The 12,704-nt window shown below is 37.8% G+C and overlaps 1 protein-coding gene across 1 annotated transcript in view; it reads right to left on the bottom strand.

Annotated features, from left to right (window-relative positions):
• Window positions 1–12,704, bottom strand: part of dars1 (aspartyl-tRNA synthetase 1) — a 49,417-nt gene that overhangs the window by 17,502 nt on the left and 19,211 nt on the right. The window contains exons 6-9 of the mRNA XM_052020825.1: window positions 12,049–12,151; window positions 4,861–4,963; window positions 3,840–3,917; window positions 1,096–1,155 (exon numbers count right to left, since the gene is read on the bottom strand). Coding sequence (XP_051876785.1) covers window positions 1,096–1,155; window positions 3,840–3,917; window positions 4,861–4,963; window positions 12,049–12,151 — 344 coding nt within the window. The remainder of the gene's footprint in view (window positions 1–1,095; window positions 1,156–3,839; window positions 3,918–4,860; window positions 4,964–12,048; window positions 12,152–12,704) is intronic.

The raw sequence follows: 12,704 nt of genomic DNA, 5'->3' as shown, positions 1-12,704 counted from the left end.
AATCTATTTGCTGAATGGATTCCTTCTGTGCAATATAACCATTCCATCTAACTGCATGCCGATAAGTTCCAGTTCAGAGTTCAGAATTTGTGACTTTGGAACCATGCTGAGCAGACAAACAATTAAACAATATTTTGATAAGGCAAAGGCCACTTAGTTCTACTGGACAGAAAGTGATTAGTGCTTATCAATTTAAAATTAATAAACTCTGGGGAAGTTTTCTCTATGGTGACTATTATTAGAGCATGTACAGTTTCAAAAATGAATTACTAAGACAGAGCTCATAATATTTTAACATTTAACATCAAAGATGAACTGGGGACAGAAAAGCATAGATTATTTTTGGAGCAACAGACAAACTGCTGGAAGAGCTCAGCAGGTCAAGCAGCATGTGTGGGAGGTGTTAGGGAACTGTCAGACATGGGACATCTTTTAGGGGTTACAGAATAGGGATAGCAGGTGTTAATACAAACAAGAAACAACCAATTTTCAAAAACAAACCCGTCGAAATGTAAAGTTAAAGAAGTAATCCGTTTTGAAATTAAGAAGCATCTACAGAGCATAGACTGCTGGCCCTCAGGTAGGGGGCTGGCTGCTCAAGATATGGTTTGTATAAACTACAGTTACTGGTTGTAACTATTGGATTACTTCAACACACTTACAAGATAAATATGAAATGAGCAACTCCTATGAGGAAGATGATGCATTTTCTAATAGGAGTGAAGCTTGTAAAATTGGTTATATGGTGGAAGGAAGTACAAATGAGAGGAACTCAACTCAATTACTACTTCATTATTCCTTTTTTTGCTCTATTTATTTCTTAATTTAGAGTAATTTTATGTCTTTGCACTGCACTGCTGCCACAAAACAACAGATTTCACAACATACAAATCAGTGATAATAAACTGGATTTTGATTATGCAAATTATGTCCCACGATAAAGTCCAGGGTGATGAGGAAGAAACCTGAACAAATGTCGATTGAAATCATCGCAACTTTGGTAATTTAAATTAAATGCAGCAAGAAAGAACATTTATTATTATCAATGTGAGAAAATGTTAAGAAGGCCAGTGAACCATGCATGCTATAGCTTACCCTTAGATCAATTATTCGATTATCAAGTCTCGTATCTTGGTTGACGGTGGCCCGTCCTTCCTATATAGAAATATTAGAATATATATCAAATGATCAACAGGTTGAATAATTATAACCACTGAATCTTGCTTCCAACAGGTAGGAAGGGATACTTTTACAGAAACTGAAGGTCAATTCTGGTTTCCACAGTCCCAAAATTCTAAATCCATACAATAAATCAGCAAATTAACATACAAAAATTGGCCAATCCCAATTGGTCAAATTTTGATGGAAGCTATTGGTGTTGACTTTCCTGTTGTTACCCATTGAAATGAATGGTTTAGTAGTAGAGTTATGATCAAAGAACTTAATCCATTAGTTCAGTGCATAAACAGGATAATAATGGCGATTGAGGAATTATCTAATCCATTTCCTGCATTTAGTATGATGGTGAGCAGGAAAAGCAGTTATTGTTTCAATAACAATCCAAATCTTATCAGGGTTCTGAAACATACTCCATCATCTTAAATAAGTTACCATTTTTGTTTTTTTTTATTGACCACACAAGGCTGGTTTTAAAAGTTTAAAATCAAGGTTCTCCAACTCCCTTCAGATACACTGTCCCATCGGTCTTTATTCGTCTTCATGTTTATGGAGAGCAATATTACTTTTATTACTTTTAGTCTGAGATCATTTCTATTTTGTAATGAAAAAGCATACAAATATTCTAATATGATGAAATTTAATAAAGCATTAATAATGAAAATACAATAAATTTTATTTGGAACTCCAAAATTAATTTTCATCCAAGTCTCAGTGAAGAATTGTTTATAACATTAATGTATTACTGCAATTCCCCATGAGAATTAACTGCCATCATTATCCTCAATTTTCCCAAAAAGTCAAAATGAACACACCAAATAGATCAGTTATAATAGTAGTAAATCATGATTGGTCAAAAGTTTACTTATCACAAATTTACAGGTAAAATACAGTCAAAATAATGCACGATTTAATTTGCTCCTCAAGAATCTAATGTTAGAACAGATTCTAATTAATACAGTGTCAATCCCAGTGAGAATAGTTAAACTATCTGGGTGAAGCCTTCAAATGATACTACTGTGTTAAGATATTTTTGGGCGTGAATTACAAATTTAATAAGATTATATAGCTAGCAAATATACTATTTTAAGTCACATTTAAAAAGATACAGTCCTAGTGACATCAGAGGAAAGATGAGATATAAACAGAAATTAGTGAAAACACTCAGGTAAGGTAGCACTTGTGGAAAAAGAAACAGTTAACTTTTAAGGTCAAAGACTCCATCAGAATTGTGAAAGTAAAAAAGCAAATGAGTTCTAAGTTGCAGAGAGGGTGGGCGAGGGATGGAAAGGACAGAAGGGAATATATCTGAAAGGGCGGGATCAAGGTTGCCATGGTGATACCTTAATCTTTCTACCATGGTTGAATGATTAATGAAGGCAGTTAGAGAGAAAACAAACAAAGGGAAGAGCAAAAGCTGTGAAGTGCAGGTTGGAGCTGTTACGGAGAACTGAACCAAAAATAGAATGTCTAGCAGACCAGACAGTGTCTGTAGAGAGAAAATTTAAAGAAACATTAAAAATGTGTAGCCTTACAGTAGACATGGCTAGTTCTTACTCAGAAAGTTCCAGCATTTACATTTTTTTTTGATTTTCAGAGAAAAGATAGAATTGTGCTGGAGAGGGCGCAGAAGAAATTTATGAGGATGCTACCAGTACAGGAAAATTGCAGATTTGAAGAAAAATTAAATAAGTTTGGATTGCTTTCTTTGGAATAGAGGAAATTGAGAGGAGACAATTCAAGTTTTAAAATTATAAAGGGATCTGTGCAGAATAAAGAAATATTTTCATTAGCAGGGGGTCCAAAAACCAGGGGTAATGGTTTAAAGTAACTGATGGAAGGATTAAAGAGAGAGGAGGAAACCTCTTTTTTTTGCCCATAAAATATCAGGATTCTGGAATTAATTGCTTTAAAGCATGGTAGAGGCAGAAAATCACTTTATATTTAAAAAGTACTTAGATGTGAAGAGCCAAGAGGTACGGACTTGTGTTGAAAAGTGGGATCACATTGGTTTACTTTTTCTATTAACATTTGGAATAAATTTACCATATTACATGGGTTATATCTTCAGATATGTACATGTGACAATGGTCCAACAAAATAAAGCATAATACTTTAACTAATATATCCTTGGCAGAATGACACAATTAGTTTCAACAAAACAATGAAAGGGCCAAGAGAAAGATAAAACTCAAATTTTGGAAATATTCACAGGAAAATGTGACTGAATGAATGGACAAGGTTATTTTTAACACTAGATTTAAGAATGCAATCAAATTCCTTTCATCAACTGCGGACTTGGTTATGAATGACTGAAAAACAAATACACCTGACACTTAGGTAAGTTCATTGTAATACATCTTGACTGTTAAGAGGGGATGCTAAATATGTCCTCCATGATTTTTTACATCTGTGATATGACCATACACTCATTTTTGCAGACATTCAATTCTATTCAAACAATTAAATCTAGCAAATGAGGAGCTAACAGAATTTGACTTTTTAAAACTATATGGAATGTATTTGTTATGTTTTAAACAATATCTAAGCAAGGTAAAGAAAACTAAAACCTTTGGCAAACTGTGTGGAATTAAGAGTATATTAAATCATAAAATACAGCATCGATATCTAGTAAGAATGGAATTATCTATTATGTGACTCACCTCATCACCTGTCTCAGGTCGTATCGCATCATCCAGTTGCAAAGGAAGGCGTGGTTCAGCTGCACTTACAACAAAGAGCTGAAAGCAAATTATGCCATAAATATTAGGACAGTAACAAAATGGCAGAATGAACAGAACCATAAATAGGGATAGGTCTTCACCTTATAGATCTCAGATGTAACAAATTGAATTTGTACTTTAAGTAGGCATGTGATTCCCAAATATATATTACAGAAAGCAGATGGACTAACATTAACCAGCACTGATTGTTTTTAAAGCAATACAGAAAACACTGGGATGATTGGTTCAAAGTACAACATGTTAACTAAAAGACCACATTAGGGTTTAAAGGAAGTCCTATCTTCAGTCCCACTCAGATCCCTCCCTCACCACTTTTTTCCAATACATCGATGACTGTAATGCTGCTGTTTCCTGCATTCATGCACGACTCGAAGAATTAATTACTTCTGCTGCCTATTTCAATCCTACTATCACCTTCACATGATCCATTTCTGAAAACATCATCCTCATATCTCCTTCATGTCCTTCCCTTTCTGGATCTCTGGGATATGTTGTGGCAAACATCCATTACAAGCTCAAAGACTAACACAATTATCCGGAGTATACTTTCTCCCACTCTGCCTCCTGTAAGGATGCTATTGCATATTTCTACTTTAATTGTGATTTCCCTTCTACTATAGTTGACAGCTCCATAAAGACATCTCATCTATTTCCCTCAACTCTGCTCTCTTTCTAGACAAAACAAGTATAAAGTTCCTCTGGTCCTCACTTACCACCTGCCCAGTATGCACGTCAATGACCTTGCATGTTAATTGTTTCTCTTATCACAGGTGCTGCCTGTTCTTAATTGAATTATTTGGCTGATCAAGAAAATGACTTTAATTTAAAAACTTCATCAAAAATGTACATTTTATAAGGTTATCACCACACCTAACTGCAATATTAGACAGTGGTTAACTCAGCACATACGACATATCCTATAGCTTTAGAAGCTACTTACTTTTACAATGTGGAGCTCAACATCACACTGGGAACAGCTCTCTACTTTCTGCTCCACCTTCCGAACATAACCTTCCACGTCCACGATACTCTCTTTGCTAATGCTACAGACAAGAAAAAGTACTATGATCTAGATGAGTATTTCCAATCTATAAATTGTCGCATGAAAGACAACCTTGCAAAATACTTGAAAATTTTTGGAAGTTTTATTGTCAGATTATGACTGATCAAACACAAGAAATCAAACAATGATATGTATATGTCTTTTGTCACGCACACATTAAAAAGATCTCACCTACATTTATTTCACATACTTCTGCACTTTTTTTTAAATAAGCATTTCACCCTGCATTGTTCATTTAGCCACTACAAGTTAACATAGTGGAATAACCTGTGGATCTGAGGTAGCCAGCGGCAAAGTTGTGAATGCACTATCCCAGAATGGATAGAGAGAGAGAAGGAGATTGTATGCACAACAGAAGGCACAAACAGGCTGCACCAGAAGATGTCATTTAAGGTTAGTGATGCCACTAGCATGGAATAAATAAGAGAAAAGAGAAAATAAATTAAGGTGTTAAGTAAACTAAGTCCTCCATCTGCTGAGTAAGTATCTGCAGATCCACATACTCATGAGGTCAGCTTTGAATCGTTGAGAATATTGGTAAGGTAAGATAAGATATCTTTATTAGTCACATGTACATCGAAACACACAGTGAAATGCATCTTTTGTGTAGTGTGTTCTGGGGGCAGCCCGCAAGTGTCGCCACGCTTCCAGCGCCAACATAGCATGCCCACAACTTCCTAACCCGTACGCCTTTGGAATGGGGGAGGAAACCGGAGCACCCGGAGGAAACCCACGCAGACATGGGGAGAACGTACAAACTCCTTACAGACAGTGGCCAGAATTGAACCTGGGTCACTGGCACTGTAAAGCATTACGCTAACCGCTACACTACCGTGCCTGCCACATATATCACATGTTCCTTCAGGGCCCTCTCCCATAATGTCAAAGGAATGAAAAATCTTTCATCCTAACTGGAACATATGTTTATTGTTTAAACAGAGATTTCAAGACATAAAGGAAGAAGGAAGGGCAGGAGAGAACAATATGTCTACAAAAGCATAGAAAGTAGTTGGAATTAAAACAAAAGGGCAAAAGTATTGTAATGTGATAAGCAAGAAAACAGAAGTTTCAACTACAGGTGTAAATAGAAACAGAATCATTACATGAAAAATTGAAATGCAAAGTAGAAAATGATGGAAATGCTCATTGCCTGAAACTGACAAGTTCAAAAAGTTGACTCCAGAAGTTTGTAGCATGTCATGAGAGAAGGTGAGATGCAGTCCTACAGTTGTATGGATGCCAGCATTGTCAGAATATATGGCACCAAGTCAGACAAGGGAGTGAATGGGCTTATACTTACTGTTACTAGCCTAGCCCCTGAAATGGGAATAGAGACACAAAATAAAGAATCAGAAAAGACCAGATGAAGCTGAGAGAAATTGCCAAAATATTCCACTTCAGGACAATGGGGACACTGATTCAGTCTATGCACTGGAAGAGATGCAAGGGAGGGAACCTGAACAGTACTGAAACAAAGAAAGCTCCAAGTATCTCAAAAAGAGACAGCCATAGCTTGGATGTCACATCAGTTCCTTTGGGAGCAAGAGCAGTCAAAGATAAATTTGTACAATATCAGAGGGGCAGAAAAGGGTGGTGATGGAGAGGGCTTGATCTGGCTCCTGTTCAAGGAACAAGGACCCAGTCAATTCCATATTTCTTCATGCAAATTAATACAGAATTCAGGAGTTTAGGGAAAACGTAAACCCACTTTAAAAATGCTTCTTTTCTGCACCATATTTGATCTAAACATGGGTTGGGTGGACAAAAAAGGCGAGAAGTGTGAAATAGAGATGAACAGTATCTCTCTCCAAATTATCTAAAGAAATAGAATCCATAAATAGAAAGTTACCCATCATGCTTGAAACATACTCACCTATTTTAGTTACTTCAAATGGATTTTTTTAAGCTGCGATACAGCTGCAAGTAAGTTTTTCATTGCACCTGTGCATACATATACTTGTGCATATGACAATAAACTCGACTTTGACTTTGGAGGAAGCACCAAGAATGGCAAAGGTGAGGAAAGTACTCTGGGGAGGGGGTCCTCAATGTCCATCACAAGAAGTGGCTCAGTAGCACCACTACTGACCAAACTAGTCGGGTGCTAAAGCACATTGCTGTTAGATTGGGTCTGTGGCAGGTGATGAGGGCATCAACAAGAGGGAAAAACTTACTTGATCTCATCCTCATATCTACCTGTCACAGATGCATCTGTCCACAACAGCATTGGTAGGAGTGACCACCAGAGTCTTTGTGGAGAAAAAAATCCTGTCTTCACAGTGAAAATACACGTCATGGTGCATGTGGCACAACCGTTATGCTAAATAGATCCAGCAACCTAACTCTGGGCATGCATGAATCATTGTGGGTCATCAGCGGCAGCAGAAATGTAATCAGTCTATGCCTCTCATAGTTTCATACGCATCAATCAGGTCGCTCCTCAGAGAAGTGGCAAATGGAGTTTAAAATTAAATAGCAAGACCCTTAGGAGCATTGATGTACAGAGGGAGCTTGGGGTGCAAGTCCACTGCTCCCTGAATGTGGCAGGTAGAGTGGTAAAGAAAGCATATGGCATACATGCCTTCATCGGTTGGGGCATTGAGTATAAAAGTCAGGAAGTCATGTTGCAATTGTATAAAACTTTGGTTAAGACATATTTGGAATATCGTGTGCAATTCTAGTTGCCACACTATTGGAAGGATGTGGAGGCTTTGGAGAGGGTGCAGAAGAGGTTAACCAGGATGTTGCTTTGAATGGGGTACATTAGCTAAAAGGAGAGGTTATACAAAATTGAATTATTTTCTCTGGAGTGTCGGACGCTGAGGGGCGACCTGATTGATGCATATGAAACTATGGGAGGCACAGACAGGGTAGATAGTCAAAGTCTTTTACCCCAGGATGCAAATGTCAAATACTAGAGGCATAGCTTCAAAATGAGAGGGGGAAACTTTAAAGGAGATTTATGTGGTAAGTTTTTGACACTGAGTGGTAGGTGCCTGGAATGCGCTGCCAGGGGAGGTAGTGGAAGCAGATACGATAATTGATACAATACGATAATGTGATAACATTTAAGAGGCATTTAGACAGGCACATGAACAGGCAGGGAATTGAGGAATATAGACCACATGCAGGCAGATGTGCAATTTAAATTGGCATCATGGTCAGCACAGACATTGTGGGTCAAAGTGCCGTGCCTGTGCTGTATTGTTCTCCGTTAGAGGCCATTTGGTCCTTCAAGCCTTTTAAAAAGATCATTGTTGACCTGACTGTAACCTCAACTCTGCATTCCCATCTAACCACAGTAACCTTCCACTTCCTTTGCTTCACCTAATCTGTCTTAAATAGACAACCCCTCCTTTTCCTAGATTGTCCCACAAGAGGAAATATCCTCTCTACATCACCCTTATTTGAATCAACCCTTCTCATTCTTATAAACTCCAGCCAATACAAGCCTAGCCCAATTAAATTCTCCTCATAAGACAACCTGCCATTCACACATTAGTCTAGTAAATCTTCTCTGACCTGCTTCCAACACTTACATCCTTCCTTGAAAAAGATCAATGCTATACACAGTATTCGAGATGTGAGCTTAGCAATGCCCTTGATACCTGAAGCACAACCCCCCTACTTTATCCCTTAGCAATAAACAATAACATTCTGTTAACTTTCCTAATTGCAGGACCATCATGTCCTTGCGAGTCAAAAAAAAATGAAGCAGCCTAATTGCACCTTTTGGCACCAAGTTTCCTCCATGCAGGTCAGTGCCTTCAAGGACACATTCAAGCACTTCAGGTAGTGAGTTATAGACTCCTAGCACCCACTCGGTGAAAAAACATTTCCACATCTCTCATTTAATCTTTATGCCAATTACTCTATGCTCCCTGGTTTTTGACCCCTCTGATAACAGTCATACACCTTTCTTATTTATTCCATCTGGGCCCTTCACATTTGATACACCTCTATTAAGTCTCCCTTCAGCCTCCCCTCTTCAAAAGTAAACAACCTCAGATTCTCCTCTATATCCTTGTAGCTTGTAATTTTCCAATCTGGGCAATATCCTTTTTCATCTCTTCTGTATCCTTTCCAGTACAATCACATCTTTCCTGTAATATGGTATCTGGAACTTATTATGTGTGATCACTTTACTACAGACTTTTTTTTCCAGTGTTCAAGTTGTGTTCTAACTGGCATTGTATACACTTCTAGCAAAACCTCCCTGCTCTTATGTTGTGGCTATAATGCAATTTCGAAATTCTGAAGGATTTCATAAGGCTAACAAAACCCAGTTTCTGTAGGCTGATAAGTAGATCATCAGAAGGCAGATAGGTTATTACCAACAACATATGAAGATGGCTTTTAGGCTATGCGAAGCCCTTACCAAAAATAGCAATGACAGCTATATCCATAACTCTTTTTACTTGAAAGGAAACTTTAAATTTACCAAGAGATTATAATTAAGAAAATATAAATTCAGATACACATTTCTTGCATGAGTAGGCAGTGCACATATTATAGGCATATACAGACACAACACATATTTTGCTAACTAACAACCCTTCTGTTGAATCTGTGATCACACTCCCACACAAAAATACTGTGCATGGTGACACAGAACATTATGAACTGAGACAGGTGCAAATGAACTTCCTGTCTCATCTGTTAAACCAGGCATATCAGTTTAACACAACCAAGCCGAGCCATCTGTGAAAAAAGTCTGCAGTAAAGTGATTACATAAGTTTACAAAGCCCTTTAGTGACCAGCAACCTGTAATCACCCTTACAAAAACATCCGTCAGGATATCTATTTTAAACACCACAATATAATTGCACAATAGGATGTGGTTCTTTAAGAAGAAATGCTTTAGAATCTAAGAAATTATTAGACCATTTAAAAATTAGGACTTGAGACCTTGATTCAAAATATTCTTAAAGATATTTTTAACAGTACAAGATGAATATACACATGCACATCATATTTTTTAAAAAGAGATTCCTAAACTGTCTTAATTCCTTTAAAGCTATTTAATACAGTGCCAAACCCTAGCTTTTTCTTTATCTTTAACCTTCAATTTTTTCAAATAAGAATACAATTAGAATTCAGAAATTCCTATAGAATTTGCTTCTCGTACCCCATCAAATAGGCATGATCATAAAAATTCTGTATGTGGAGAAAATTCGATAAAATCTTGCACAAATTATTTTAAATTAATGACTCCAGTTATCAATCCACCTTTTGGGGAAAAGGGTGGCAAGCTACCCACCAACCAGAGTCATAGGGGGCAGAGTTGAAGGCAGTGGGAGAGCAGCAGACAGTGGTGAAAGCAGATGAGGGAGGGGAAAAAAATGGTGAAAGGGAGAGGGGCAATGTGGGGGAGATGTGATGTGAGAGATCATATTCTTTCTATCCACAGGAGTCAGAGGGTGGTAGTGGAGGGTTGTTTTTCAAATTGGAGGCCTGTGACCACTGATGTGCCACAAGGATCAGTACTGGGTCCCCTGTTGTTTGTCATATATAAAAACAATATGGATGAGAATGTAGGTGGCGTGATTAGTAAATTTGCAGATAATATCAAAATTGGTGGTGTAGTGGACAGTAAAGAAGGTCGTCTAAGGTTACAGCAGGATCTAGATCAACTGGGAAAGTGGGCAAAGGAATGGCAGATGGAACTTAACTCAAACAAGTGTGAAGTGATGCATTTTGGGAAGTTAAACCAGGGCAGGACATAGACAGTGAATGGCAGAGCCCTGGGATTGTGTTATAGAACAGAAAGACCTAGGGGTACAGATAAATAATTCCCTTAAAATTGCAACACAGGTAGACAGGCTGGTGAAGGTGTCATATGGCATGCATTGTCTTCATCGCTTGGGGCAATGAGTACAAGAGTTGGGAAGTCATGTTGCAGCTGTACATGACATTGGTGAGATCACCTGGAGTAGTGCATTTCTGGTTGTCATACAATATGAAGGATGTGATTAAGCGCAAGAGGGTGCAGAAAAGATTCACAAGGATGTTAACTGGACTAGAATGCTTGAGTTATAAGGAAAGACTGGATAGGATGGGACTGTTTTCCCTGGAGCGAACGAGGCTGAGATATAACCCTATAGAGGTTTATAAAATTATGAGGGTCATAGATAAGGTGGATGGTCACAGTCTTTTTCCAGAATAGGGAAGTTTACAATTACAGGACATAGGTAATACCCTCTAATCCAGGGACCATCCTGGTAAACCTCTTCTGTACCCTCTTCAAAGCCTCCACATCCTTCTTGTAATGTGGTGACCAGAACCGCATGCAATACTCCAAGTGTGGCTTACCAAAATTTTATACAACTGCATCATGACTTCCTGACTATGCCCCTAGCGATGAAGGCAAGCGTGCCATACGCCTTCTTTACCACTCTATCTACTTGTGTTGCCACTTTCAAGTTGTTGTCAGAGAGCTGCACAACATGAATACAGGCCCTTTGGCCCACCAGGTCCATGCAAATCATCACATACTGTATGCATCTATACTAAACCCATTTTCCAATACTCATCGAAATGAGCACTTGAATCACCAAGGCGTAGAAGCCTGTAGCCTGCTATGCCTTAGTGATTCAAGTGCTCATTTCGATACTTTTTAAATGTTGCAAGAGTCTCTGCCTCCTCTTCAGGCATTGCTTTCCTGATTACAACTACCATATTGGTGAAAAAATTCTTCCTCCGATCCCTTCTACTTCTCCCATCCCTTACCTCAAGCCTATGCCCTCTAGTCTTAGTGAACAACTTTCTCACCATAGTAGAGGCATCTGTCTATCCAATCTATGGCCCTCATTATTTTGTATACATCAATCAGGTTCATCCTTCAGAAATACCAGATTAGTTTCAGTTTGCATGAATCTTCAAAATAGACTGGGTTTCAATAATCTTAATATGTCTAAGATTCCTTTGCTGCCTGAACATCAAAACAATGCCATTTAGGAACTGCATACTAACGATGATATTTCAGAACTATGCCAACAAAGTAACCCTACAATTAACTTTCTCATATTTGTACTTGAGACAACAGGATGTAATTCTGAACTCACTTAGCAGCAAATTTGACCATCTGTTTGCTCACATGGTCTCCCACAGCCACAAGTCCTTGGATGTTAAACTGCTGCTGACGTAGAACTAAAAAGCATTGCTTCCCTGTGGAGATAAAAATAGTGTGCATTGAGTGCTACATAACACAAGATCCCCTGACACACTCCTTTGTTTCTTTCAACTTAGTCACAATTTTTTTATTATTCATAGACTTTTCCTTTAAAGCTACATGGAAGCATGTGTGGAAAAATATTTCTATCCACATAAATTAAATGGAAATATCAGCTCTCAGAATCTCACAGAACAAATCAATTATTTAAATTATCCAGAAAGACTAATTCCAAATTTTTCATTGTGGCAAAATATTTCTTGATTCCTAGCTTGCCAAAATGATTTTAACAAAAATTACTGCCAAAAATGAGTAAGCCATACAGGTAACATTCTTGTAAGCTTCATTAAACAAAGGCAATCTACTAAATGTGTTTAAATGAAACTTAAAATATAGGAACATGGATGCAAAGTTAATGATTATATTAAAGTCTAGGATCAATAGGTTTTTGTACATGAAGAGACTTGAATGAAACTGAGAAAGGATGGGAGAATGACGTGCTTATTCCATGGCTGAGCAGGCTCAAGGGGCAGTTGAGCCTACAACTAT

This window comes from Pristis pectinata, chromosome 1 (assembly GCF_009764475.1).
Source record: "Pristis pectinata isolate sPriPec2 chromosome 1, sPriPec2.1.pri, whole genome shotgun sequence".
In the NCBI taxonomy this organism is placed as follows: Eukaryota; Metazoa; Chordata; class Chondrichthyes; order Rhinopristiformes; family Pristidae; genus Pristis; species Pristis pectinata.
Note: the sequence above shows the minus strand (reverse complement) of the source record. Positions and strands in the feature narration are given on the sequence as shown.